This window comes from Nansenia antarctica (assembly GCF_963989245.1).
Source record: "Nansenia antarctica genome assembly, chromosome: 3".
NCBI lineage: Eukaryota > Metazoa > Chordata > Actinopteri > Argentiniformes > Microstomatidae > Nansenia > Nansenia antarctica.
Genome location: NC_137688.1, coordinates 56,032,164 through 56,058,044, shown reverse-complemented (window position 1 = coordinate 56,058,044; position 25,881 = coordinate 56,032,164). Strand labels below are relative to the sequence as shown.

Here is a 25,881-nt window from a genome sequence, read left to right as displayed (position 1 = left end):
AATAGTTAAGTATAGCAAATAGAAATTGCAGTTTACCTTAAGTTAACTAGTGAGTACTTATGTCATGTCACGCACTGAGCAGTGTTACTGTAGCTACTAGGTCGCTAACGCAGCTAGCTAAGCTACCACCATCAGAGAAGCTCGGCGGCCGCCGGTGACTACGGCCAGACACCACGGGCCTCACAGCGACCAGCCCGTAGGTTAGCACAGCTAGCTAGCTCGCTAATAATAATAATAATAGGCGACAAGTGACTATCAGTGAACTTACCAGTAGCTGTATCATTCCTATCATCAAAACAGACACGTTTCAAATCAACGAAAAGGTGCTAGGCAACGTTGGCGTTGTTAGCTCGACAGATAGAAGCGGAATGGAAGTGACGAACTTCACTGCTGCTCTGGATGTCTGACAGACAACAGGTTGTTGCCCGGATGTGGGGCTTGTTTTCCCTTCCTCCCATGACCCTCTGCGTCGCTAACACACTTTGTTTCAACAACAGCGAGGTGAAGCAAGGAATGCCTTTCTTTTTCTTACAATAATGTACCAACAAAGTGAGCAATTCGTGTTGCGAAATATGTGTATTCTGTTCTGTAAATACTAGTAGTGTACTACAATCTCTCACTGTACCCAATACCATTCAATATGCCAAATGGGTCAATCTATCCTAATAAAAGTTATACATCAAAGGATAGTGAATAGAATATTTATTAGGCATTTATTTCAAAGTGTAAAAACATCAAACCAATATGATTTCCACATCAAAACAAGTGCTCAATATATCTGATTAGGGTTTGTTTGCTGTTGCACCTTTTGCATGTTCAATGAATGCATATACATTACATGTGCAACCTGTACCCATCAGTAAGAGACTTCTGTTTGCATGAGGGGGCAACATCTCAAAAAAGTATGCTTACATTTTCTTCAAAATCTTTCCTGGCAATCAAAAGAGTAATGCAATTCACAAAATATTTCCACAAGAGGTTTTCCCCAAGCCAGAACGTTTGTTACCGTACTTTACCACAAACCTAAATGTCAAATGACCTAGCACACACACATCTATCTGTCCACTACGATGAACAGGAAAAGAACAGTTTTCTAAACTGGGACCTGTCTGTTGACATAAATGGCCTCCCCGTCAGTTCCACAGAGAAGGCATTGTCCCAGTACATCCAGACTGTTCACAGACAGAGTTTGGCTGGGAAGCATGTGAGTTGTCTCCAGGCGCCCTTTAGTGGAGTCCCCGCTGAGCCAAGAACTGATGAGTGACTGGTTTACACCAGCTGAGGCGATCGCACTGCGGGAGATGATACTTGTGTTCCGTCCGCCTTGTGAACAAGAAAAACAACATTGCTTATTATGATTGGTATGGTATGCTCAACTATGCAATACTACCACAACAAAACAGACTGAGAAATTAAACATCCATAGCAGTACATAACAGTTACACTACGACAGATGACTTACTTTGTAAAAAGGATGGTGTGTCTGAATTTGAGTTTGTTTCCCAATGCAACAATGAGCCATCTTCTGAACATGTGAACAGGTGGTCTGGATTTGAAGGATGAAAGTGGACCTCCCACACTAAGACGATGAATAAACAAGTGAAAAACTGTTAAAAAACAACAACTTCTAAAACAACTTTGTTTTATAGAACAACCGTCACTGAATAAGCCCTTACTCTCAGCAGAGTGTGCCTCCATAAGTGAAAACGGCATGTTTCCCTGTCTGACGTCCCAGATGCAAAGCATGCCATCCTGCCCTCCAGTGGCCACAATGTGTTGCTGGTTGGGGTGTCTGTCCACACAATGCAGTGGGACTCGGTCCCCTGTTCTAGGAGGCAAAAATAACAATTTGGATAAAATCTCAATATAATTGAGACATCACACAAACTTGACATCACTTGAGACGCTGTGATGTACATCAGGTCATATAATTCTTTATATATATTTTTTTAAATGAACACCTACAGAGAAAGAATCTGTGATGGTTCGTTGCTCTGTTGCCTAAAGTCCCATAGTTTGAGCTGGCCGATAGAGTTCACTGTAAGGATCTCTGTTGTCCTCAGGAAGGTCACAGCATGGATTGTGCTACTGTCAGCATTTTCTGTAACAAAAGAGTAGAATCAATATGAAATAGGTGAAAAAAAGAGGATTTGTTTCAAGGTCCAGCGCCCTTATGGCAGAATTAAATGAAGACGACAATGGCATTACAACGGTATTGTTATTATCAACAGATGCTTCTCAGACCTATGGTGCGCACTACTCCTTGTTGGTCAGCTCTGAAGAGGATTATCCTTCCATCTTCCCCAACTGTAACAATCTCTGGGCTGTTACACACAACTCCAGTGCATGGGGCGTTGTCACAGGGGTAATGATGTGCTCTTTCCCATTGTTGAGAAACAGACAGTGTCTGTAGGGAAGAGAGGATAAGGTCCTACTGAACAACTAGTAATGACTCGTCTACACTTCAGTGAAGCTTGAAAGAATGACAGTCAATCTAAAATGTTGTAGTTACAGTTATAAGTACAGTTTAGGTATTCTTCAAGGTACACAATTGTGGCTCATATGATAAAGTCCCTTAAAATAGACCCCCATACCTGACTGTTATGATGATGACGAAAGATGGTCACCGCTCCGGTTGATGATGCTGCAACTATTCTGTCTTGATCCAGAAACTGGAAACATAACATTCACATAAGTCATGATACAAGACCAGGTAGCCATACTACGTTGTCATTTCTTACACTAACTGACATCATATGTCATGACTGTAAATGTAGACAATTACACTGGAATTGTGTAACGAATCCCAGTGCAACATGGTAAATGTCAGTCGAGACAAGTCAACTTACTTGAAGGTCCAGAACATCTCCTTTATGCTTGTATTCGCATAATAATTGAGGGTCTCCCTCAAATTCATCCTCCATCGAGACACCATGCTCTCCCATGGACCAGATTGCAATTTTGTTGTCCTGAAAGAGTCAGTAAGACAGTAAATAATCACAGTCAGTAACAGTAATATTAACTATGATTGGTTGAAATGTTACTGTTAATGTTACTGTATGATTGTTGAGAAGCCATGCTAATGTTTTGAAACAAATTGGAAATATACAAGCTAACGGCAGCCAGTGAGTTAGCTAGTAAATCCACCTCGTTGTCCCACGACCCAGTGGCAAAGATATCTGGTTGCTGTAAAGATGAAGATGAAACCGGTCTCCATCTCGTTTTGCTGATTTTCTGTGAAACGTATTTTGCATTGATGCCCTCCATAGTTTAATTGAAATGTTAGTAGCTAGACAACTAACTGGAATCAGACAAACACCTCTGCATCCTGTATCCCGCCAGCCAGCTCATGTACGGTGGGGAGCTGGGGACAAACTCAATGAGCTCACCATGTGATCACGCCGTTAACAAGTTAAGCTCTCGCGCTTCTCCTTGCGGGTGAACTAGATAATTCTCTTGTCAGGTGCATGCCTGTGCAATCAAAGCTGAGAGATCACCAAATGCAGAATGTATTTCAGAAAAGCTGACTTATATTTAAACAAGTGAGACCTGGGGCAAATGCTGTAGAAAAAACTCTGCTCTGCGGCAGTACAGACATGTCTCGTGACGTCTCCCCGCCGTCTGTACTGGAGGTGGTCAGTGTCGTAGGCAAGGCAGTTGGCGCAGGCGCAGCACTGACAGCTGCTCTCTACTTGCTTCGCAGAGTGTGTGTAACAATGGCCTGGAAATCTGGAGGAGCTAGCCACGCGGAGCTTGTCAACAACCTCCGCAGTAAGTTTAGTATAAAGTTGAATATAGTCAACTGTTTATTGAGAGATTCATTATTGATTAGGAAATTGTTGCTTTTTCACAGTGCAAACTATCAGTGGGGCTCGCGTGCTAACCCTAACGTGCGGTTAGCAATAGCAGCTAGCCAGCCAGCCGGGATATCATCCAGCTTCATGCTTCGCTCAGTCACGCTGTAATGTCTGAATGTTGTGATGGTGTTTTCAAGTCTGCACTCAGCTTGTAGTGAAGACTTCAAGAGATCATCCAGGGTGGATCGCAAACGTCTTATTTTATTCCATTGCTCTTCAGACTGGCTTTTATAGTGCAAGCATGTCTCAGATTTGTATGTGCGTCATTGTGTTTCAGACCGCCTCGTTTCGTTGACAACTGTGTTCAGATCTAAGAAAGAGAGAGCAGTTACCTTTGGATATGATGTTCGGTTGTCTGTGTGTCAAGTTTGTTTTGCAACAGCAATGCGTATTCGTTTTTCTAGGATCAATGGTCATATAACGCGTATAGCCCCTCAAATAGTGTATTTTACTTTCAGAGCCGTGCGTTGAACGCTTGGACTGTAGCCACATGTCTTTATTTTGCAGATAGATTTGAAATGGCTTGGTGTTTCTATAGTAACGTTGTTAGCAGCTAAAGGAGGGCGGGGCTGGCCAGCCATGCGGTAACGAACCAGGTGCTACAACTTGTACCTGGATCTATTTGAGCGTTGTTGATCGATTTTTTCTATTGCAGAAATATGTGCCCCACCCCTCTGAATTTACAATATTAGATTTTAGGCAAGTCACTCTGACGTACACAGACTGTTGTTGTTTTTGCACGCATCATAAGGATATCTTGACTATCTCGTCTTAACTTGACGCAGAGATATTCAGTATGTAGCATCAGTGTCCAAAATTCTTTGGGGTCAGCCAACCCAAGTGTCCAGTCGGCTATATTTGTACTGTGTCCAGCAAAGCATTGCGGCAGGCAGTTTAGTTGGGTCTGAGCATTTTGCCAGAACCCCTGTACCTTATGCCTTGTTCTAGATTTTAATGTAAACCACGTGACAGGTTTTATATAGGCTATTGTCACACTGTACAGAGACTACTAATCGGAAACGTTTTGTGGTGAGGACATTCATCTTCTGCATGAGTAGAGATTGAGGCCACTTTTAATATGCTCAGGCACAGCACTGCGTCCCGGGATAAAAAAGCAAAAATAGTCAAATGTGATGCTGAAGTAATGAATATTGATTATTGAATATTGATGATTAGATTCAACTTTATTGTCACTGCACAGAGTACAGTTACTGAGACAATGAAATGTATTTTGGCATCTAACCAGATGGTGCAAAATATATGATAATGTAGATGGTGCAAGGTATTAGAGTATAGGTATTACAGTGAGTATAAATAAAGGAATATAGAAGTGAATATACATGAGTTGAACATCAATATATGTACAGTATGATATTTACATACCACACTGTGATGCAGTTTGTCAGAATGCTCTCGATGGTGCACCGATAGAAGTTGGCCAGAATCCTAGGAGATCCACGCTGCTGCCCCTTTTTGACCAGGGTGGAGGAGTTGAGGGTCCAGGAAAGGTCCTCTGAGATGTGTACTAGGAACTTGAAGCTGGAGACACACTTCACCTCCATCTCATTGATGTAGATGGCACAACTATGTCCCAGGATTTAAAAAAAATAAAAACACTCAAACGTGATGTTGAAGTGATGAATATTTAATTGACAAAAGTTAGCAACACCCATCTCCCATTGCCATGTATGTCCAAGTCTTGACCCATTTACACATAAGTAAGCTTTAAGATGGATTTAAATGGGTCAAACTCATGCTAAGGGTGCACGCATGCTAATTCCTGACTTTCTTGTTGTATGCATCCTATCCTCAAGGGGTTCCTCTGTGTTAACTCCAATAGCACATCACACATTGTTCAGAAAGAATGACATTGTTCAATATGACATTGTTCAGGAGTTGGTCTTTCTAATGCAATTGGTTCATGCAAGGTGCGATTTGTATTGCATTTTCCACATGACCATCTAGACCTATGTAGGGTATGCAGGTGTAATGTATCCTGACTGGTGATAACCACTAAGCAGCACATAGTTTCTGGGTTGCAGGAGTAATGAGAGCAGCACCGGCTGTCACTGGCACTTCCTGCTGCTGGCACCAACTGTCAGCGGAGGCTCATGTGGAGAATTACTCTGAAGACACTACTGTGTGTGTGTGTGTGTGTGTGTGTGTGTGTGTGTGAGACTACAAATCCACTGTCAAGTTAAACACCGTCTGTCTTTTCTCCTCAGAAAATGGGATCATCAAGTCAGATAAGGTCTATGAAGTCATGTTGGCCACAGACCGGGGTCATTTTTCCAGATGCAACCCCTACATGGACTCCCCACAGTCAATAGGTGTGTATGTGTTTGTGAGTGTGAGAGAGAGAAACTACACAGTTCAAATTGAATAGTCTTTTATGCATACATGTTTTTATTAAACTTTATCTCTATCTCAACCAAAAGGATATCAAGCAACCATCAGTGCTCCACACATGGTATGACTTTTAAACAATATTTTAGAAATGGTCTCATTATGTTATCAATCATAACTAACCACAATCGATAGGCTTGCTTTTATTATCCATGCCAATGGAGCGAGTGCCAAAGACATGCACCATTGTGACGGGTGGTAAGGCTGCAGTTATTCTGTTGATCTCTCCCCCAGCATGCCTATGCGTTGGAGCTCCTGCACGACCAGCTGTATGACGGGGCCAAGGCTCTGGATGTGGGCTCCGGCAGTGGGATCCTCTCTGTGTGCTTTGCACGAATGGTGAGACACACATGACGGGTAAACAAATGACATTTCTCCTTGGGGACGGGGGACGGGGATCAGTTCCATTTCAGATTCTGAAATTCAACTGATGAAACTAATTGATTTACTCTCCCTTTCCAGGTAGGTTCCAAAGGGAAGGTGATAGGAATTGATCACATCAAGGAACTGGTGGACGAATCCATAACCAACGTAAAGAAAGACGACCCCAGTTTGATAACATCGGGTAGAATTAACCTAATAGGTATGTTGGAGAAGGTCCAGCAGATGTTCTGCTTGCACTAATTAGGCTATGACAGTGCCATCCATACATATTCAGTGATGGATATGTTCAGATAGACGAACCATTAACCATAGATTAAAAAGTGTGACGGATGTTGGCTCAAAACGTCCCTCCTTTGAAGGGGAACAGAACGCAGCTTAGTGGACGAGGGTGTAATGCTGAATAATTGAGAGTGAGAGTGCCTGGCTGCTGTAGCCTGCCCTGCAGTCAGACGGAGTCAGCATCACAGTCTAGCGATGAACTGGCGTCTCCCAGCTCTGATGCGTGCCTTGGCACAATGCCTGTCAGTGCGCCCGTTTGGGGGTGGGGGGTAGTGAGGGGAAGTGAGGCTGGCGCCGCATGGCGGCTGGCAGCCTGTGAGTGACAGCGGCTGCCTGTTTGTGTTCCAGTGGGAGACGGGAGGATGGGCCACCCAGAGGAAGCGCCTTACGATGCCATCCACGTCGGCGCCGCAGCGCCCAACGTGCCCCAAGCAGTGAGTTTCCAAACAACAGAGAAGAACACTCTTGAAAGCACGATCTGCACCCCCCCCTGTTAATGAGAGTCACATCGGCCCGATCCACCAATCCTACTCAGAAAGGAATGCTTTAGCCTTGTTTAGAGTAGAACACATACACACTGTGCTGATGTTAACTCTGTTAAAGATTAAACAAATTGTGAGTGCGCTTTGATGGGTCTACAAACATCCATGATGAATAGTATGTGTTTGTCAGGCAGACCTCTATGCAGCTGTAGCTACGCTGTCGTAGCGTATTTTGCTAGGAGCCATAGCATAGCTAATATGAAAAGAATGTTGTCTTTTTTTTAAACACTGATAACAAGACGGACAGAGCAGTCTGATGACATATGATCAGCTTGGGCCTGGAGGTATCTGGTTGTGACCCAGTCAGTGTCCTCTCACCCCTCAGCTCCTGGACCAGCTGAAGCCCGGCGGTCGCCTGATTCTGCCTGTGGGCCCGGCCGGGGGGAACCAGATGCTGGAGCAGTATGACAAGATGGAGGACGGCAGCACCAAAATGAAGCCCCTGATGGGGGTGATTTACGTGCCTTTAACAGACAAAGACAAGCAGTGGTCCAGGTGGAAGTGACTTCCTTCTCCCTCTTCTCCCCCTCTCTCTCTCCTTCATACAGTGGCAAAGGTGAAATGGTGTGTCCTGGAGCAGAAAATGAATCACAACGGCTCGAGTTTGCTGCTTGTCTATCATTATTTGCTTCTCCATACCATAGCAACTGGCTGCATGTTTTAATTTTAACCCCAATGAACCAGTTTGCTATATGACAATGCTCAGCTATAACAAGTGTGGGGTGAGATTCTCGTTTGGAACTAAAATTTATGTTTTGAATTATTGATTGTGACTATTAGAATAGCATATCATTAATTGCATATGTTTGATGGTTTGCATTTGGCTGTGATACTTTTTTTCTGATCTGGTATAAGAGCATGTCCGTTATCATCCTTGTTCCCAAAACAAGGACGTTAGCTTGTGATGACTTCATAACATTTGTGGTGGTCCAGATCTGTATCTGGAGAGACGTTTGTATTTTGCACACGTAGTGATGAGACTCAGATTGTGAACTGCAGGAATGTCTCTGACCTACTGTTTGCATGATGTTACCGTGCTGTCTTTGACAAAGCATACCTCTTACTCTGCATGGTTTAACATACTGCCTCTGTTTCTCACAGGGATGAACTTTGAAGCGGCAGACTTCAATATTCCACATTTCAGTGTGAACCTGGAGGAGACAAGTTTGGGTTCCAACAGCCATTGGATTTCTTTTAAAACATAACAAACCATGGTGATTTTTTTCTTTAACTCTAACTTGGGGTTAGAGTATCACGCTGAGGAAAAAACCCCAAAGGTCATTAAAAAGACTGTTAGAGATTGAACAGAAAAGATTGGTGGGGGTTAATCTTTTCTGCCCTGCATATTTTTTGGTTGTGAATTTTTTCATTTGATTTGCTGCAGGATTTTAAGTTTGTTTTGTGGTTACATCAGTGAATTGCAATCTACTTTTTTTTCTACAGTAATGCATTTCAGCTTATCACAGCTGAATGTACAGTACAAGGCTGCCAGACTGCTTTGACGAGGAAAGCTGCGTCAATAGATTATTCACCTAGCTCCAGAGTGCATCTGAAAGTCTAACTCTAGATATCTATATTGCTCGGTTTACATATGCTTTTTTCCCCCCACTACCAGTATTCAAGCAGAGGCACATGCCACATGTGGGGTGCACAAATGTCTGATCTAACGCACATCCAGTTGTTTAATATGCAGCACATGATGACACTACTGGCATTGTAGATCTATTCCTCTTAGATGGAGCAGTACAGATGGGACATACAGGCAAACGCCCCTCAACACTACTCAACCAGAGCGGAGTAGCTCTGCACATGGACATGCACACATACAGGGCTATGCTACCATCCCTGGGTTGTATTGCTTGCTGGCTCTGATTACGGTGACAACATCCTTTGCAGGCTTTCCTGTCTGGTGACTGATGAAGTAGCCCACTGCTTTGCCAAAAAATAAACCTCAATGCAAAGCATATGAATGTCTGTTGTTGTTTTTATTAAACATGGAATAAAAATAAATTTAAAAATGCACATTTATTTTGGATGATCCACGGCTTTCACAATTTCTGGAATGGCATATGAAAATAAAGAGATGCATATGCTTTTGCCACGTGTTGTCATGGTGGTTTTGTTTCTATGAGGAAAAAGCCTTTTCGAGACAGCATGGTTTGCCAGCACTCAGAAACATATTTACTGTGGAAGACTGAGTGTCTATTAGTGAGATTAGAATTCAGTATTAATGCATGTTACCGCTACAACATCTGAAATGAATCACAGTGGATATCTTTATCAATAGTAAACTTTACTGTCTCACATATACAGCAAGACATGAAATGCTTCAGATAAATCAACACGTAAACCTATTTAAAATACGCAGGCCTAAATGGTCAAGAAACGCAATGTTTTACACAGCAATATTATACTGACCAGAGAGGCTAGAACATGGGTGAGATGAAGGGATGATCATTTGGTTCCCAGGGATTGGATTAGGCAGCATGGCTTATGGCTTGTCATCAATATGGGTGTTGCATGAATTGGTTGGTGCTGTACCGTTGTGCTACCCACCCCTGATAGAAAGAGGAAAATAGTGCTTAACTTCTGGAGAGAAGACTACTTGTATGCTTTCTTTGAGTAATCTCCTGGCTGTTCATTGTCTATTTAGTTAAGATGATGATAATAGGATCTGTGTGATATGCACTCTGTCACATTACCAAGCGCCCTCACCCAAACAAGTCTGGCAAAAAAACTATCAGAAATGGTCAAAAGCTGATAGATTAAGCATTATGGCACAAATGGCACAACAGTGCCACTTAGTGGCAGAAGTATATAACTATACAGTACTATGTATCTGAGAGGAAAATATGCATCATCAATAGGTGAAATTTTAAATAAAATTGGGGGATGAAAGAGACCACGATAATAAATTAAAGGAAAAGGAAATCTCTTTCCACTATGAGTAGACAAGTATCACACCAATTATGTAGGCTACAGTTGCAAGCACTACATCCCTGTCATAATATCATAGAGGGCACATTTCCACGGGCTGTTATCGGCACTGCTCTTGGCCAGTAGCTGACTGTTAAGTTGCGCTCCAGTTCATCTTTGTAGAATTCTAGCTGGGCATATCGCCAGATCTTCGCAATGCTCAGAGAATTGTTAAACATCTCAGGACAACATCTATTTGATATCGCGACCTATTGATCTGCACAGCCCAACAGCTATGACGATAACCTGGATCGCAATCATACGGTTGGGGTTTTGGGGTTTTGGTGCGAATCGTGGTCGAAGCTACCCATAACCATACAGCTCTAAGATCAGATAGATTACCCTACCCTAAACCATAACCATTAGGGGGATACAAAAAAAACATGACCATCCGTCAGTGGGTTACAGGGCAGCTTCTATCCCCTCTGTGTTTTCCTGCCTGTGGGTCCTCGGTACAGAGGTCAACCCACCCCTGTTCAGCTACAGGTACATGCCATTAATGAGGTAATCAGACTCCTCGGTGGTGAGGGGGCGGGCCTTCTTCACCCTGTGGCGCACCAGCCTCAGGCGACAGCCAATCATGATCAACAGCAGAGCCGTGATGATCAGGCCCAGGGCCAAAGGAAGGATCGCACCTGCAGGGGAGGAGAGAGAGACACACACAGAGGAGAGTCAAAGGCACTGTAATACACTGTCAACTGTACATATCCTATAACAGAGGAATGAACTGTAGGAATAATATATATAATGTATTAATATCAATATAAATAATGTTTATCCAAAGCGACTTACATTACGACTTACATTGCAATGAGTGCATACATTTCAGTATATATGGTCCCAGCAGGAATCAAACCCACAACCTAAGCGTTGTTAGAGTACCATGCTCTACCAACTGAGCCACAGAGGGCCACATCAGATCACACATAAGCTTGACAGTATAGTACTTCTGAACTATGTTTCTGATGTTGAACAGACCTGATTCAGGCACGGGATGTCCTCCCATTACTGCATATGGTTTGGATATTGGGATGTCACTCTCCGGTTTGCTCTCTGAGACGGCCGCTTTAGGGGCTGTGGCTACCAAGAATAACGAACCGGTTAAGGCTGGTGAACATGTGAAATAGGGTGTCGAATTATGACGATGTTCAGGAATAATATGATTATTAAGTTTATTACAGTACCTGTCTCTGTGGGTTTGATGGGGGGAGGAGCTTGTGTTGTTAGCTTGACAGCAGGACCTGCATCATTAATTCAATGACTCATTTGCATCATGTACTGTAGTATCATATGAGCTACATGCACCTCTGTCAAGTATATGAATGCCATAAAAGATCTATTCAGAAACAAACACAGAGCAAAATCACTCACCAGTTTTCTTTATACATTCATGGTTGCAGTCTGCCTCCTGCAGAAAGTTGTTGTGGTTGCCCTTGCAGCCTCCGTAGATGAAGTGCTTGCAAACCCTATCCTCAGGGTCATGGTACCAGCGCGGGAAGATTCCTTTGCAGGGGCCGACATCAGGGGGCGCCGCACAGGGCTCTGCAGGGACACAAAAGGCAAAGAGCTTTTTGATCAGATGGTCTCTCTGAAAAACTAGCAGGGAAACCCCCCCCCCTCTCCCTGCCTTGCCCCCCCCCCCCCCCCCCCCTCTCAGGCTAATTTTGAGATCGAATGGCAGAGGGGGACAGAGGCACTTTGTTCCTAGTTCACATGGGGACGTGGGGATGAAGGCACATTCCCACCACAGCGCTGTGTGTCTTAGAGTGCCCCTGTGGCCTGCATTCTGCCTCGCTCCACAGTTCTCAGCTCAGCTCTCTGTGGCTCAATGGCTTCCTGCAGGGGCTCAATCTGCTTCTGTGCTACAGTAACAAACACACACAGACTCTCCACTCACAGGGATTAAAAGTCCAACCACGATGTATCTAACCCCATTACTAAGCCAGGAAAGTCATTGAGAACAATTGTCTTTATCAAGAAAAGATTATATAAAACGTACCAAATTGATGGAATTATTTCACACCTCACCAAAATTTTAAGCGTTTAATACCAAGGTTAATACTGTTAATCACTACTAAAAACCTTTAAAAACAGTTTGGTCACTGCTTTGTTTGAAAGTGTTGTGACGGCAGCTGGTGAAAGGGGGAACAAGACCAAATGTGATTTTATTCTGGAAAATGTAAATAAATGTCAATGTTGCTGAACACTTGTGACACACTTGCAAGCCAAAACATTGCAATGCAATGGATTCGGAGAGTAATCCCCACTACTATTTAGTTAACTATAACACTACTTTACATTGTTAGCAGGCTCACAAAATCCATTGCATTGCAATATTATGGCTTGACTAGCGAGTGTGTCATTGATTTTCAACAGCGTTAAATGTATTTACATTTTTCTGAATAAAAGTCAGAACATATGGATTGGTTACCGACTTGTTCCCCCTTTCACCAGCTGCCATCACATATGTGACAGTAGCTGGTGAAACCGGGAACAAGTCGGCAGCCGACGGACCATTTAGACTTTTATTCTGAAAAATGAATGAATTTCAGTATTGTTGAGGATCAGTGACACACTCGCTGGTCGAGCCAAAATATTGCATTATAATGGATTCGGTGGGTAATCCCCACTACTACCTATTTAGTGTAGAGTGGTGGGGATTGCTCACCGAATCCATTGCATTGCAGTGTTTTGCCTTGACTAGCAAGTGTGTTATTGATTTTCGGCAACGTTGACATTTATTAGCATTTTTCAGAATAAGAGTGGTTGGCGACTTGTTCCCGGTTTCACCAGTTGCTGTCACATAGTATGTGACAGGGTCTGGTGAATAAGTCCCTAAGTAGGGCAGGTAATTTTTCTGTGTTTTCCAGATTATGAAAGTGCAGATTGTAAGCTTTCAAATGATGTGTCAAAATAGTTGAAGAAGATATTCTTATTTGAATGTTGGTAACCCTCAAACCAAATACCGTAGAAAAACGCTCTGAATCTCGTTTGCTACCATCTTTGCTACCGCATTTCCGCGACTTGAGAATTGCCGACATCCGGACCTTTTCACCAGACCGTGGGTATATCAGATATGGGTTACAGTTGGATAATAACAATAGTAATGTATGAGTCAAATTGTTACCATGGTACAGTACCTTGACTGACGGTGCTCTCCTGTTGGCTGTGACTTGGTGGCAGTAAGGGAGGTGGTACCGCCGGGTTCCTGTCTCCTGGTTGAGCCTGTGGAGGTCTGGCCACCTCCATGGTCTTTCTGGGCTCACCTGGGGCCTCAGCCTGCTCTGTTTGGGCCACGAGCCTGTGTGGGCTGGATAAACCTGCAGGGTGTGTTACAGGCTTCCTGGTCCCATCAACTGGAGAGAGGACAGAGAGGACAGACAGGGTAGGGTTATCCTGGGAACCACGTTCTTTAGACAAGGAATCGAAGCACACATGACTTTGTTCTCATTTGTGTTAATACAGTATCGCGAGGGGACCAGGAACCAGGAGCTACTCAGAGCCTATAGGTGGCTCAAGGGGTTGGCAGGACTGACTCACAGCTCTGGCAGAAGGCCTCATCAGAGCGGTCTGGACAGTGCTGTTTCCCATCGCAGGCGTAAGTGATGTCAATACAGCAGCCGTCGTCACACAGGAACTGGTAGTGGGAGCAGTGACCTGTACACACTGGGGAGAGAAGAGGACACACTTCTGCTTTACTCTCTGCTGCACAATCAGCCACATGCACAGACACAGACACAGACACAGACACAGACACAGACACACACACACACACACTCACACACACGTGTGTGTGTGTGTGTGTGTCTGTGTCTGTGTGTGCGCGTCATGTGACTGGTCATATCAAATAGCCATTTGAAAAGGGACAACACTGCATTCAATAACAGACTGTCTTTTTAGTGAACCAGGGGAAACATGTGATTAAATTACATCGTAAAGGTCAGTTGCCTGTGTGATGCATTACTCCAACATGGAAACAGTCTTGTGTAAAACAGGACGACAGAGAGGCATGGCAACCATTGGTATTAATAGGAGGCAGAGAGAATAGGTGGGAAAAACAATAACTAAATAATACATCAGCATGTGGCATATGTGGCTGGTAACGATGGATACATTCAATGCAAAGAGATTGAGGTCTGTGTCACCTTCTGCTTGGCGTTCAGGTGCCAGCACGGTCACACTGACATTGTCAGAGCTCTTCTGTCCTGAGGTGTCGGTCACAGTCATCTGGAAGGTGTAGGTTCCCTCCAGCAGACCACTGATTTTCAGCAGCCCTGGGTGGGTCACCTTCAGAGGTGGGGGGAGGGGACAACATTTTAGAGGGAAAAATCAAGACACAAACACTGTGTTGTGATTATATGGTGTCATAAACTAGACTAGTTGCAAACTTGCAAACATACTCAATTTTTAGGATATGTGGAGAACACACACACACACACACACACACACACACACACAATCATTTAATAAATTGCAAGCTCACATGAATACATGAGTAATTACAGAATGATTACACAGGTATAGAGGAACTTCTTGCTGAAGACAATTTTGTTAAAATGTTGTCACAATGACAACGAGTGTATAAAGAATCAACAGTGTTTTCTACATATATCCTAAAAACTCTTGTCAAATCAGCACTCATTCACAAAATGGACAGCCTACAAAAGGCCTCTTGTCCTTGGAGCAGGTGGATAGAATGGCCTCTTATCTGTGACTGCATGGCAGGGCATTCTGTTCTGGAGCCCTGTCCACACCGCACAAATCACCATGTTTACTTAACTACTGAAACAAACACATCAGCTCCTTTTCTATGTGTGTGTGTGTGTGTGTGTGTGTGTGTGTGTGTGTGTGTGTGTGTGTGTGTGTGTGTGTGTGGATTCAAGATGAGACTTGCTTTGTGTCTATTGCAAACACTAAAATGTATTCTATCTTTTTATCTCCGTCTAACCTTATTGCAAAGACAACAATGTGTCCCAGAATCTGGGATATCAAATACCAAACAATACAGAATTATGACATTCAATAAAACTCAAATGAGAACGATTTGTTTTATTTTTATTGTTCCACCTTTGAAGAATGACATTTTCAGCTACTGTACATTCCAGGGACGTGCCGTCCATATAAGCAGAGTAAGCAGTGCTTACCCAACGAAAAAATAAAAAAGGACCGTGAAAATATTAAAATAAAAGTGCATGTAACCGTTTGTTTGTTTTCATTAAAAGAGTCGTATTTTAGGTCCCAGGGCAGCAGGAGTCATTCATTTTGACTTTGCATTTTTAGCGCCACCTGCAGGAGTAAGCACTTCCTACTCTGCCTGCATTGCGTTGCATATAAGCACTTCTCTCTCTGCTTTCCCTCGCATACATTCGAATGCGTGAAAATGTCTTTTTTATTTTTTCCCGATGCCTCAGCCCGCTGTTTAATGTGGCCAGGGTAAGCATGCTTATAGCCAATCAGTAGTTCGTTCATTCCGATAAGAGCTACTGATTGGCTCTTATCACTTTCAAGTTCACTTAACATTTCACCTTACTTTCTCTCGCCCGGCAGAATAGCTTATGCCAGCTAGCTCAAACGATCTAAATAATAATAATCAATAAGGATAACTTGCTTGATTTTGTGAATATGGACATTACTGTCAGCGACCTAAAGGGATTTCGTAGACTGGACTGGACTGGAAAAACACAACTACTGGCTAAAGGCCGCCCGGGAGAGTCGCTAGGGGCTACAGCAAGCCTGGTATGAGCGGTTTATATGATTTATATGATTGGCGAGGCTGGTGGCGATCTGTGCTTGTTTATATGGTTTGATGACAGACAGACTGAAGAACAGCTTCTACCCCAGGGCCATCCAGGCCCTGAACACAGCAAAGACCTAGGTTCTGGGCCCTGGACAGTCTGGACGGATTGATGGCAGCTGCTGGACTGAAAAAATCAGGTGTAGTGCTGAGGCACAAATATGTACATTTCAAGCCTGCAAACTGCGACACTTTAAATGAATGTGCAATAACACTATGTGCAATATGACAACCCTAGTCGTCTATCTGTACAGTATAGTATAGTGGATAGTGTACATAGCCTTTATTTATGTAAACCAGCTCCTTCCCTTCTTGTGTTTTTTTCAGTTTTTTTTTTCTTTCCTAACACCAGGGGAGCCACCCCTCCTAAATTTCGTTGTTTGGTACCTGTACTATAGCAATGACAATAAAGACCATTCATTCATTCATGTGATGTCAAGTGCCTGTGTGACAAAGTGTGAAAAGAAAGTGGGTTGTGAGTTTACTATGGAGGATGGAAACGGTGTGTGTCTGTGTTGTGCATGTGTGCGTTTGCGATGTTGAAACTGGACTTGTAGATTTCAGCAGGTTGGCTACTTGAAAAGATCTTGGTTCAAAAAAGATTGAACAATGAGCACCCCTGATATAGTCGAAACTGGCAACTGTTTTTTTTGTTTTTGGTAATCTGATCACAAAGTGACACTACAGTTTATTAGCGGGTTCGAGGGCATCAAAATTGCATTTCCTTGAAACTGCGTTCACCGATAGCGTGTATGTGTAATTATGTGTATTTCTATGCTTACCCAATCTAAAAGCTCACGGCACGTGCCTGGTACATTCTGTCAAGTGTGTTTAGTACCTTCATGTTGATGTCTGTGGAGGGGTTCCCTTTAACCAGGGCCCATTCATAGCGTGTGACTCCGTGGTCGTCCACACTGTCCCGGCCGTCCAGCACGGCCCAGTCAGTAGGCAGCTGGATCACCACGTCCTGGCCAGCATCACTGCGGGGCGGCTCATCCATGGCTTTAAACAACCAGGAGCAAAACCTTGTCAAACACACCTGGGGGATATTCCAGCAAACGTTGCTAAAGGACAACCCAGGCCTATTCTCGAAGTCTTTGCGAGATGTGTCAAAAATATCCAGGCTTATTTTGATAAATCTTGCGAGATTTATCGAAAAAATAAGCCTGGATTTTCCTTTAGCGACGTTGATGGAATTACCCCCCTGGACTCACGCTGACTTCATCTCATTTTAGAACGTAGGGGCCATATAGCTAAGCTAATGATTTACAGAATCCAAACACCAGTCTTGAAGTCCTAGTGGTAACGGTTGGACACTCAGGAACATGTTAAGTACTGGCCATGGAAACCAGTGATTGTAGTCTACTACCGGGCAAGGTGTATCAGAATCATTTAGTATTTTTTGTTGCACATAATAGACACAACACCACTGGAGGCCAATCTTTATATTGTATCCTGTAAACCTGTTATTTAAACAAGAAACATGTCAATCTGTATCTATGTGTAAGTGCACAGCCTTACCTTGCATTTGAGTGCCATCATCAATATCAGGTTTATTCTCAGGTCTCCTAATTGACTTGGCCATTTGGTTCACGTCTCCATGACTACTGGAGATATGCTGTCCTGATATATTGTGAGCCCGGCTGTAAGTGCTGAAGCCTTGCTGCGGTGCGAATGAACACACGTTTTTATTTCTATAAGTGCAGTTGAACAAATAGCAGCTGAGACCGTCGTCCGACTGACTGACATCCTCCTGGACCACCGCCACGCTACAGTGAGGGTCGGCGCAGCAGGCATGGAGACAGTCCTTCCAGCTGTACACCCGCCCGGGGGCCGAGAGGAAGGTAGCCCCCTGCTCGATGGAGGCCCTGGCTCTGATGATGTGCTCCTCCACGTCGTTGAAATCATCTAGACACATGTCAACCACATCATCATCCCTGGTATACGTCTGCTCTTGTTGGAGCTGCTTGCGGAATTCCTCCAAAAGCTCCTCAACACCTGATAGTTTGGATTTCAGATCCGATATCTGAGAGGAGCGAGTGTAAACCCTACTCACCAAACAGAAAAGCAACACACACGCAATGAGTCGATGATGCTGAGCCAGAGCCATGATCATGTTTACGCAGTATTCCCCTCGACTATAATTTCCGACGCATGAGAAGGGTCGCCAAATTTCAACAGCAGTAATCTTACGACACAAAATAAAACATATAATATGTCTTCATTTTGAGTTCTCTTCAGTCGCAGGTGAGCGCCGTTCTGAGCCGATGCTAGAGGCCCATTGTCGTTCTCCTGATGGTGCGGCTGTTCGGTGGGAGTGCCCAGCACGGCAGCGCCTGAGCTCTGCAACCCAGGGAAATAAAGGATTGACGTCACAGGTGATCAAAGGCTAAATATCAGGTCAATTTTCAAATCTCTACAGCATTACAAGATTAGATAACACAAAATGCATTTTTTTGCTAAATATTTTTTTTTAGATAGGATTGCGTACACCTACACCTGTTCAAACTGATGATGAAACGTTCAGGCTATTTGCTACTGTAGGCTACTTATTTTACTTATATGTAGGCTAGTTGTGTTTGATTGTGAAATACAATAGCCATGCAAATATTTCAGTTTAAACTTTATTTCACAGTTTAAGAGGACATGTTTGTGTTACACATTAATAGGGTAGGCTTAGCACAATTAAAGTCATCAATCTATCATTACATATTAAACAAAATGAACATACACTTAATTTGTGTAGGCCTACATTTGACATAGAACAACTTTAAATAAAATAACAAAAAAGTAGAGGTTGGTGATAACAACAATATGAAAAGTTGTTTTCAGTTATGATTTCATTCAAACATATACATTATTCAAAGCATTTACTTTTCAAATATCATATATACAAATCAAAGCAGGCTAAAACATCATAATGTTGCCCAAATACAAGAAAAATACATTTTCCATAGAGTAAAATATCTAATTTAAAACATTAACTGGACTATTCCTCTCAAATATTATACAAAATGTCCCATGTGGAAGAGTGATGTTGTGCCCTAATTTTGTTCCATTGCCAGTATCAATATCAATGAATTAGCCTATGTGCATTTTTTATTATTTTTTATTTTTATTTTTTACAATTTAAGGTATCTGTTTGTAAATTGTTTCTCTGAAAATAGTCCTTTACAGTTACATTTGCATTTTATTTACAAACATCATGTGCTAGCAACAATGCCTAATGAAGGTCAATGATATTATAAAAACTGACAAAATAAAGTGAAGTGATGATGACATGTCAAAGCCTTGGAGCGGTTAAACAAATAGGTAAAAAATAAAATTCAGGCATGCAGTGAGGCCTTGAGAGTAAGTACACATCCATACAAATACATTTAAATAAAGTAGTGATGATTATAAAATACAAATAACAAAAAATGTATTATCAGGACATGAAAAAAAAAATCTAAAATGCAGCTCAACAACAAAATAAATCTATTAAACATAGTATTTTTTCTCTCAGGCTTGTATTAGAAAATGGTCAGTCTCAGGTCTTGTAAACAAAAGATAGTAAGGACTATGTTTTACAACCGAACAATAATCAACAGCATTCAACAAGTTAAATGATCTCAGGTATTTACAATTGAGTATTCACGTTCCTCTGTTTCCTCTGTGGAGTCCTGCATACTTTGAAGCACCAGCTTCCATGTATACCATGTCTGTTGAACATTACAAAATCAGCGGCACTGATCTACTGTACTTCTACATGAAAAGTAACCACATTTGAAAATAGTCATCATTTTCTAAAAACATTTTCATGACGCAACAAGGTCCAACAAGGTCCTTTGAAACCTCACATTTCAAAGCTAGGTATGTACTGTACATGATGACATACTGGTACTATCCCCGATCCGGAGTCTTGCTCTAATAAATACTGAGATTAAAGTGCAGTGGTGAGAGGAGAATACTGAGCTGTGGTCAAGGCCTTGTAGCAGTAGCTCACTTCACATGAGGCCTCATGCAGGCTTCTGTCTGTGGTCTGTGATGGACTTCCATAGCTTACACAGGATCCCACCTCTGAAACGGAAGGAAACACAAGAAAAGGTAGAGCCAGACTGTTATTAGAAAGCACACTGTATACAAGTATTGCGATCAGTTAGTTGGTCTACAAGGCTGGGAACTTAATGATGGAGACAATACCATTACCTTAATCTCAAACTCTTCAGGTCTTCTCTCGTTACATAGTGGAGAATGTCATCCAACATGTAATCCTCTGCCAAAATCTAGAAATGGGAAATATGCATGCTTTTATCCTGCATTTGAAATAAGCTCAATTTGATAAGAAGCATTAAGTAGCCAATAGGTGGTGCTGTGTCTGTTACTTAGGCTGTTGATCATTCAAATCCCATTTGCATTACCACAAAGGCTACAGTTGCCTAATCCACTATACTCTCCGGTTGCAACCATTGTGTTGAAACACTTCACAACAATGGACACTGTTAACTGTAGTCTAGCGTGTATAGGACAAGAGGATTAAGTGGGTGTGGGTTTGTTATCAGAGCATACACATTTAAAACTGACATAGGAGGAGCTCCAGCTCAGAGACTGCGTCAGTGACCTACCCTATCAGTGGAGTCTTCGTCAGCTCCGTGGAGTCTCAGCCACTTGCCCAGCTCTGGGTCACCATGGATACCTGTGGACTGGCTCCTCTCGCTCACTGATGATGACGGCATGTCTGTGGATACACAGTTGGATAAACCAACGAGTTATACTCGATGCTTACGCTTATCATAACACTACATTGTTTATTGTCTTATACATGCGTCACACAAATATATTCTCTTCAGCGATCGTATCACATTCTGTGGTCTGAAGTGTGTGGTCAGGGACGTGCCTATAGGCTCGGAGCGGATCCTCAGTAGTTTGATTTCCTGTTCCCTCTCATCCAGGACCTGCTGTAGGATGGCCTGGTACTCCCTCTCCCTCTCCAGCAGCTGCTCCAGCAGCCTAGGGGGGTGGACACACACAGACACAGACACAGACACAGACACAGACACACACACACACACACACACACACACACACACACACACACACACACACACACACACACACAGGGTCAGGCCAGGAGGTGACACACACTGGACATGGCAACTCCAGACACAGTTCTAAAAATCTATCTGGCAGTCATTGTCATGGTTACAGGGCATGCATGAGACCCACCTGTTGGTTTCCAGCTTCATCCTGCCTAGCTCCATACTGACGGAGCGCTGGGCGTTATGGGACTCGTGTGAGACGGTGGAACTCAGCGTGCTCACGCCAGAAGTGGCCACCGTGTCGTCGTGGGCGGCGATGGGGGGGGCCCTGCTCTGGGGGCCTGAGGTACCTTCAGGCTCGGCGTCATCATCCACATCGTCCTGGTCAGCGGGGTCGCTCTCCGACGCCAAACTGAAGTGTGGCCTCAGCTCTGGACACAGACAGCATGTGATCTATTACATGTTTGGCATTTAGCAGACGCCTTCATCCAAAGCCACTTACGACAAATACATTTGACTAAGTAAGTGAATCATCTATCCATCAGCCATAGCAGGAAAAAGGAATCTATGCTATATATATATATAGTATATGATATATCACTACACTGTTACAGCAATACAGTAGCAGCAGTAACATGACAACACAATTCCTAATAATGCAACAGCAATACCAGGAATCTGAACAGAAGGAAGGGTCAGATACGTCTAGTTAGATAACTAATACTACACTGAGAGCCAAGTTGAAATGAAGTTCAGATCTGGCTCCCAGTGCTGCATCTCTCCCAGTGCTGCATCTCTCTGAGTGCTGCATTCGTTCTGGGTTTATGACGTGTCTGACCCTTCTTTCTGGTTGGATTCCTTGCAGCAATACAGGATATTGAAAAATGTGAAACCAAAGCAGAGCAACATCAAAAGCCTTGATAAAGCCATTCCTTATGTTAACATCAGTATTTGAGAACAATGGCATTTCCTTTTACGTATATATATATATATGCATTGATTATCAGTGATTTCTTAGGCCTAGAAAATACATTAATTTCATGACTAAAATATCAACATGTTCATTTCTCATATAGTTACATACAATCTACTGTATATCTTATCAGAACAGAGATGGCTTAGCTTGGATACACACTGGTGTGTCTCTGGTGTTATTATACGACACAGTGGTGTCTCTGTGCTAAGTCACACTCCTATGTTTAGCAGGCCACCAGTGCCCAGGGGGGCCATAACACCTCATTTAATAGTGGACGGCTGGAGACACTGCTGACAGGCTGCAGCCGCCAGACAGCAGGATGCATTACCTGGCACCAGGATGGTAATGGCAGTCTGCACTGCTTTGCGGATGATATTGTCCAGGGCGAACATCCAGTGGGGCTTGATGTTGTGGTTTCGCAGCACTTTGTTTACCTGGAGACGCAGTGGTCGTACGCACATGCACGAGCACACGCACACACGCACACGCACGCGCACACGCACACACGCACACACGCACACACACACACACACACCCCTCCATTAATAATTACGCAGCCACATGGTCATAGTCACAGAAAGGGAAACAGTCTTCATCTCTGGGTGTCTGTTTACACTGCCTGCGGTGGTTGTTCAGCAAGTAGATAGATAAGTAAATAGATAATTTCAACCAATATCCATGCACTGTGGAAATTTCAAGCAAGAAAAACAAGTTTGTAGAGAGCACTGATAGTGATGACAGTGTTTGTGCCCTGGGTTTGGATTGGGTTTCATATGGGTGACCACTAGGAGGCATCAGAGCTCACTATTGGTAAAGACAGTTATGTAATACCTCTCGCATAACAACAAGATGCTACAGTGTCTTTTCATTTGCATAATTATATTTACGAGGCAGAGAGCAGATCACAGCCTCTTTACATGCTGTGCAATTAAGCTGACAGACTTCCCTTTTATTGCCGTTCTTAAAGGTCAGAAGTATTTCACACTCGATTGTCTGATCATCTGTTTGTTCAAACGATGGCTGCCTGCCAACATACTTCAGCTGTGAACAGCTTATGGAAAAAACCCTCGAATAATACTCAAGCCTCAAGAGCTTTTACTTCATACAATGACCATTTAATGATAGATAGAAAATGGAATTTCACAAATGACCATAGACATTATAAAGAGATTCCATCAAACCGGTGACAAACAGGCACTTACCGCGTCCTGGAAGCCGAACAGCACCACCTGTAGCTGACTGATGGCCGTGCTGTCGAAGTCCAGCTCCAGTTTAAGCTGGGATAGGGTGCCTGCGATGATCTTCCTGTCCGCCATACGGACAAAGTCCCCCAGACTGACCACCAGGGTGGAGACATGCTGATGTCTCAGTCTGCTGTCCTCTGAGCTCTACACGGATCGAGGAGAGGAGGATGGAAGGGAGGGTGGGTGAGAAGAGGGAAGGGAGGAGGGTGAAGAGAAGGAAGGTCAATATTACTGGTGCATAATGCCAAGTCTCCCTTAAAAATAAAAAAATTGACATTCATATCTCTGAGACATCCCCCCTCGTTCTGTCCAGCCCCGTACTTGACCAATGGTAAGTAACTGACCTGGTTGAGAGCCTCCATGATGTTAGCCACCACCTTGTCCCTGTCCTCTGTGAGGATGCGGTGCAGGGTGGCCCTCCTTTCGCTGTCCTTCCTCAGCATGAAGAACCCAGAGTCCTTCTCCTCAGGGGACGGGGGGGCGCTATGGTCCTCGAAGTTCTCCACAGGGATACTGTGGTGTAGGGAACAAGGCTGGTACTGTTAGACCTCCCGGAGCACCTTGTCACCTCATTTACTGTACATCAGACTGCAGCTTTTCATCAGATTCATTCAGACGGTTAGAGGTACAGTACGGGTATGTGGTTCTATGTTGAAGGAACGTGGTAATGTCACCTGAGGAACAGGGACCTGGTTCCTTTGACGTCCCGCTCGCTGTAGCACTTGGTGCTGGGCTTGAAGATGAAAGGGTTGGTGTTGAGGTCGTTGTCAGGGGAGACGGAGCCATACTCGCTGCTGCTGCTGGTGTCCTCCACCACCACGGGCACCGGCAGGGAGATGCTGCGCAGGTACTCTGGAGAGCACAGTAATGATTGCAGGAGGGAACAGTTACACAGAGGATAATGTACTGTTCCACATAGTGGGGCTATAACAGGGGTTAAACATGGTCTGTGAGGCTTCTGTGAGGTGATCATCTCTGGGGCAGGGTACACACACACACACACACACACACAGGCAAGCGTATAGGCACATGCATCCACACGCACACACGCATGCATATAACCGTGCACATGCACGGACACATGGCACACTTGATGTCCACAATTACCGTAGTCTAATGACAAACTCGGTATGACAAACTCAAACTCTGTAAATTCTACATGAACTCACCTGATCCTGGTGTCAGAGCTAAGACAAAAACAGAGAGACATTTTTGTTTATTAATTGTGCAAAACATCATAAAACAAAACAAAGAGAGCAATCAAGTGGCATACTGTTTATTAAAATACAGAAGCCATTGTCTGTCCGGACGGCAGTGGTAACAGTGAAGCTCCGGCCTACCTGTGAAGCAGGTGAAGCCTACCTGTGAAGCCTACCTGTGAAGCTGCATTTGCCCCTTTTCTTGCGACTGGTGACAGTGAGGAACTCGTCCGTGAGCAGGTCCAGAGCGGTGGCTCTGCGGTCCGGGACCGGCTCAAAGCAGCGCAGGATAAAGGCCTTGGCCTCCAGGGACATGGACTCTGGGATCTCCGGGTGGATCTTAAACATGCCCACCTGTAGGAAAGACACAATACATCAAATATATAGATTTTGAAAAATATCGTTTTATTGCCATGCAATCTACTTGTCGGTCAATTGTTGGATTTTGGTATGTTATGCTCTAGGCAAGAGGTTGGGCCATAGACGGCAACCCTGGAGCAATTAGGGGTTCAGTGCCTTGCTCAAGGACACCTCGGCACGGGGCCAGCCGGGGTTTCGAACCGCCTAACTTCAATTATTAGACGCCAGCTCCTCCCGAGCCATTGCCGCCACCTACAGTCAATCACGGTCTTCAGTCTCTGGGTCAGGATGAATTGAGTAAGTTGTTGTAAATGCTTATACAGTACAGCCATTATCTCAAGAAGAATAGAGTTGGAGAAAGGTCATGTAGGGCCACGGGTATCTCAGAGTCTAGTCACTTTTCAGTCGAGAGGGTTTGGCCATCGTACTCTAAGACATTGATACTGTACATCACAGTTGATCAGTGACACTGTAACTATTCAAGCAGGCTCACGGGCTCCTCCCAAAGGACGTCAAGGCGACAGTGAAGGACAAATTCTGCGACTCAGGGAACAAGGCTCGTCTCACGATTGGACCTCTAGAAATTCCTGGCATTGGCGCCTAGGAATGTTCACTCAAGATTAGGAATGAAGCCCCTCCCGTAAGCATTCCAATGGGGATGGGAGGCGCAGCCAAGTTTATGTGAGGACTTAAGCCAGTCGTTTCGAATATCAGTATATACTCACCGGCCACTTCATTAGGTACACCTTTTCAATATAACGCAAATCGGCCAATCATGTGGCAACAACTCAATGCATTTAGGCATGTAGACATGGTCAAGACGATCTGCTGAAGTTCAAACAAAGC

The 25,881-nt window shown here is 43.8% G+C and overlaps 4 protein-coding genes across 4 annotated transcripts in view; 1 reads left to right on the top strand and 3 right to left on the bottom strand.

Moving 5' to 3' along the window:
• Positions 1-693: 693 nt before the first annotated feature.
• Positions 694-3,558, bottom strand: nup43 (nucleoporin 43). Its single transcript, XM_080525894.1, has 8 exons — positions 3,148-3,558; positions 2,850-2,969; positions 2,595-2,672; positions 2,245-2,407; positions 1,966-2,101; positions 1,677-1,828; positions 1,463-1,579; positions 694-1,323 (listed from the first exon to the last, which is right to left on the bottom strand). The coding sequence occupies exons 1-8, from the start codon at positions 3,265-3,267 to the stop codon at positions 1,094-1,096; spliced, it is 1,116 nt and encodes a 371-aa protein (XP_080382020.1). The 5' UTR covers positions 3,268-3,558; the 3' UTR covers positions 694-1,093.
• A 71-nt stretch (positions 3,559-3,629) lies between these two features.
• pcmt (protein-L-isoaspartate (D-aspartate) O-methyltransferase) lies at positions 3,630-9,508 on the top strand. Its single transcript, XM_080526715.1, has 8 exons — positions 3,630-3,771; positions 6,083-6,187; positions 6,296-6,327; positions 6,498-6,602; positions 6,726-6,846; positions 7,275-7,360; positions 7,794-7,963; positions 8,570-9,508. Exons 1-8 carry the CDS (start codon positions 3,717-3,719, stop codon positions 8,580-8,582), a joined length of 687 nt encoding a protein of 228 aa, XP_080382841.1. The 5' UTR covers positions 3,630-3,716; the 3' UTR covers positions 8,583-9,508.
• A 1,416-nt stretch (positions 9,509-10,924) lies between these two features.
• Positions 10,925-19,928, bottom strand: lrp11 (low density lipoprotein receptor-related protein 11; the record flags this gene model as incomplete). The annotated part of the gene is made up of 9 exons (XM_080527378.1): positions 10,925-11,079; positions 11,423-11,524; positions 11,816-11,984; positions 13,580-13,800; positions 13,985-14,110; positions 14,590-14,731; positions 17,077-17,240; positions 17,760-18,376; positions 19,909-19,928. 9 exons carry the CDS (start codon positions 19,926-19,928, stop codon positions 10,925-10,927), a joined length of 1,716 nt encoding a protein of 571 aa, XP_080383504.1.
• Positions 18,867-25,881, bottom strand: part of map3k5 (mitogen-activated protein kinase kinase kinase 5) — a gene marked incomplete at its 5' end in the record, with an annotated part of 46,809 nt that continues 39,794 nt past the window's right edge. Inside the window, 11 exons of the mRNA XM_080526079.1 lie at positions 18,867-20,297; positions 20,427-20,503; positions 20,843-20,955; positions 21,115-21,227; positions 21,444-21,687; positions 22,561-22,666; positions 23,435-23,620; positions 23,821-23,989; positions 24,151-24,328; positions 24,646-24,663; positions 24,852-25,029. Of these exons, the coding sequence (XP_080382205.1) occupies positions 20,237-20,297; positions 20,427-20,503; positions 20,843-20,955; positions 21,115-21,227; positions 21,444-21,687; positions 22,561-22,666; positions 23,435-23,620; positions 23,821-23,989; positions 24,151-24,328; positions 24,646-24,663; positions 24,852-25,029 (1,443 nt within the window). The 3' untranslated portion in view covers positions 18,867-20,236. The remainder of the gene's footprint in view (positions 20,298-20,426; positions 20,504-20,842; positions 20,956-21,114; positions 21,228-21,443; positions 21,688-22,560; positions 22,667-23,434; positions 23,621-23,820; positions 23,990-24,150; positions 24,329-24,645; positions 24,664-24,851; positions 25,030-25,881) is intronic.

Excerpts from the sequence above, each read along its gene's own strand:
- nup43 (XM_080525894.1), bottom strand. The coding sequence starts at position 3,267 with ATGGAGGGCATCAATGCAAAATACGTTTCACAGAAAATCAGCAAAACG. Across the intron at positions 1,580-1,676 it reads GGAGGCACACTCTGCTGAGA|TGTGGGAGGTCCACTTTCAT; the intron begins GTAAGGGCTTAT and ends TCATCGTCTTAG. Across the intron at positions 1,324-1,462 it reads CACACCATCCTTTTTACAAA|GCGGACGGAACACAAGTATC; the intron begins GTAAGTCATCTG and ends CTTGTTCACAAG.
- pcmt (XM_080526715.1), top strand. The coding sequence starts at position 3,717 with ATGGCCTGGAAATCTGGAGGAGCTAGCCACGCGGAGCTTGTCAACAAC. Across the intron at positions 6,188-6,295 it reads GGACTCCCCACAGTCAATAG|GATATCAAGCAACCATCAGT; the intron begins GTGTGTATGTGT and ends CTCAACCAAAAG. Across the intron at positions 6,328-6,497 it reads CCATCAGTGCTCCACACATG|CATGCCTATGCGTTGGAGCT; the intron begins GTATGACTTTTA and ends TCTCTCCCCCAG.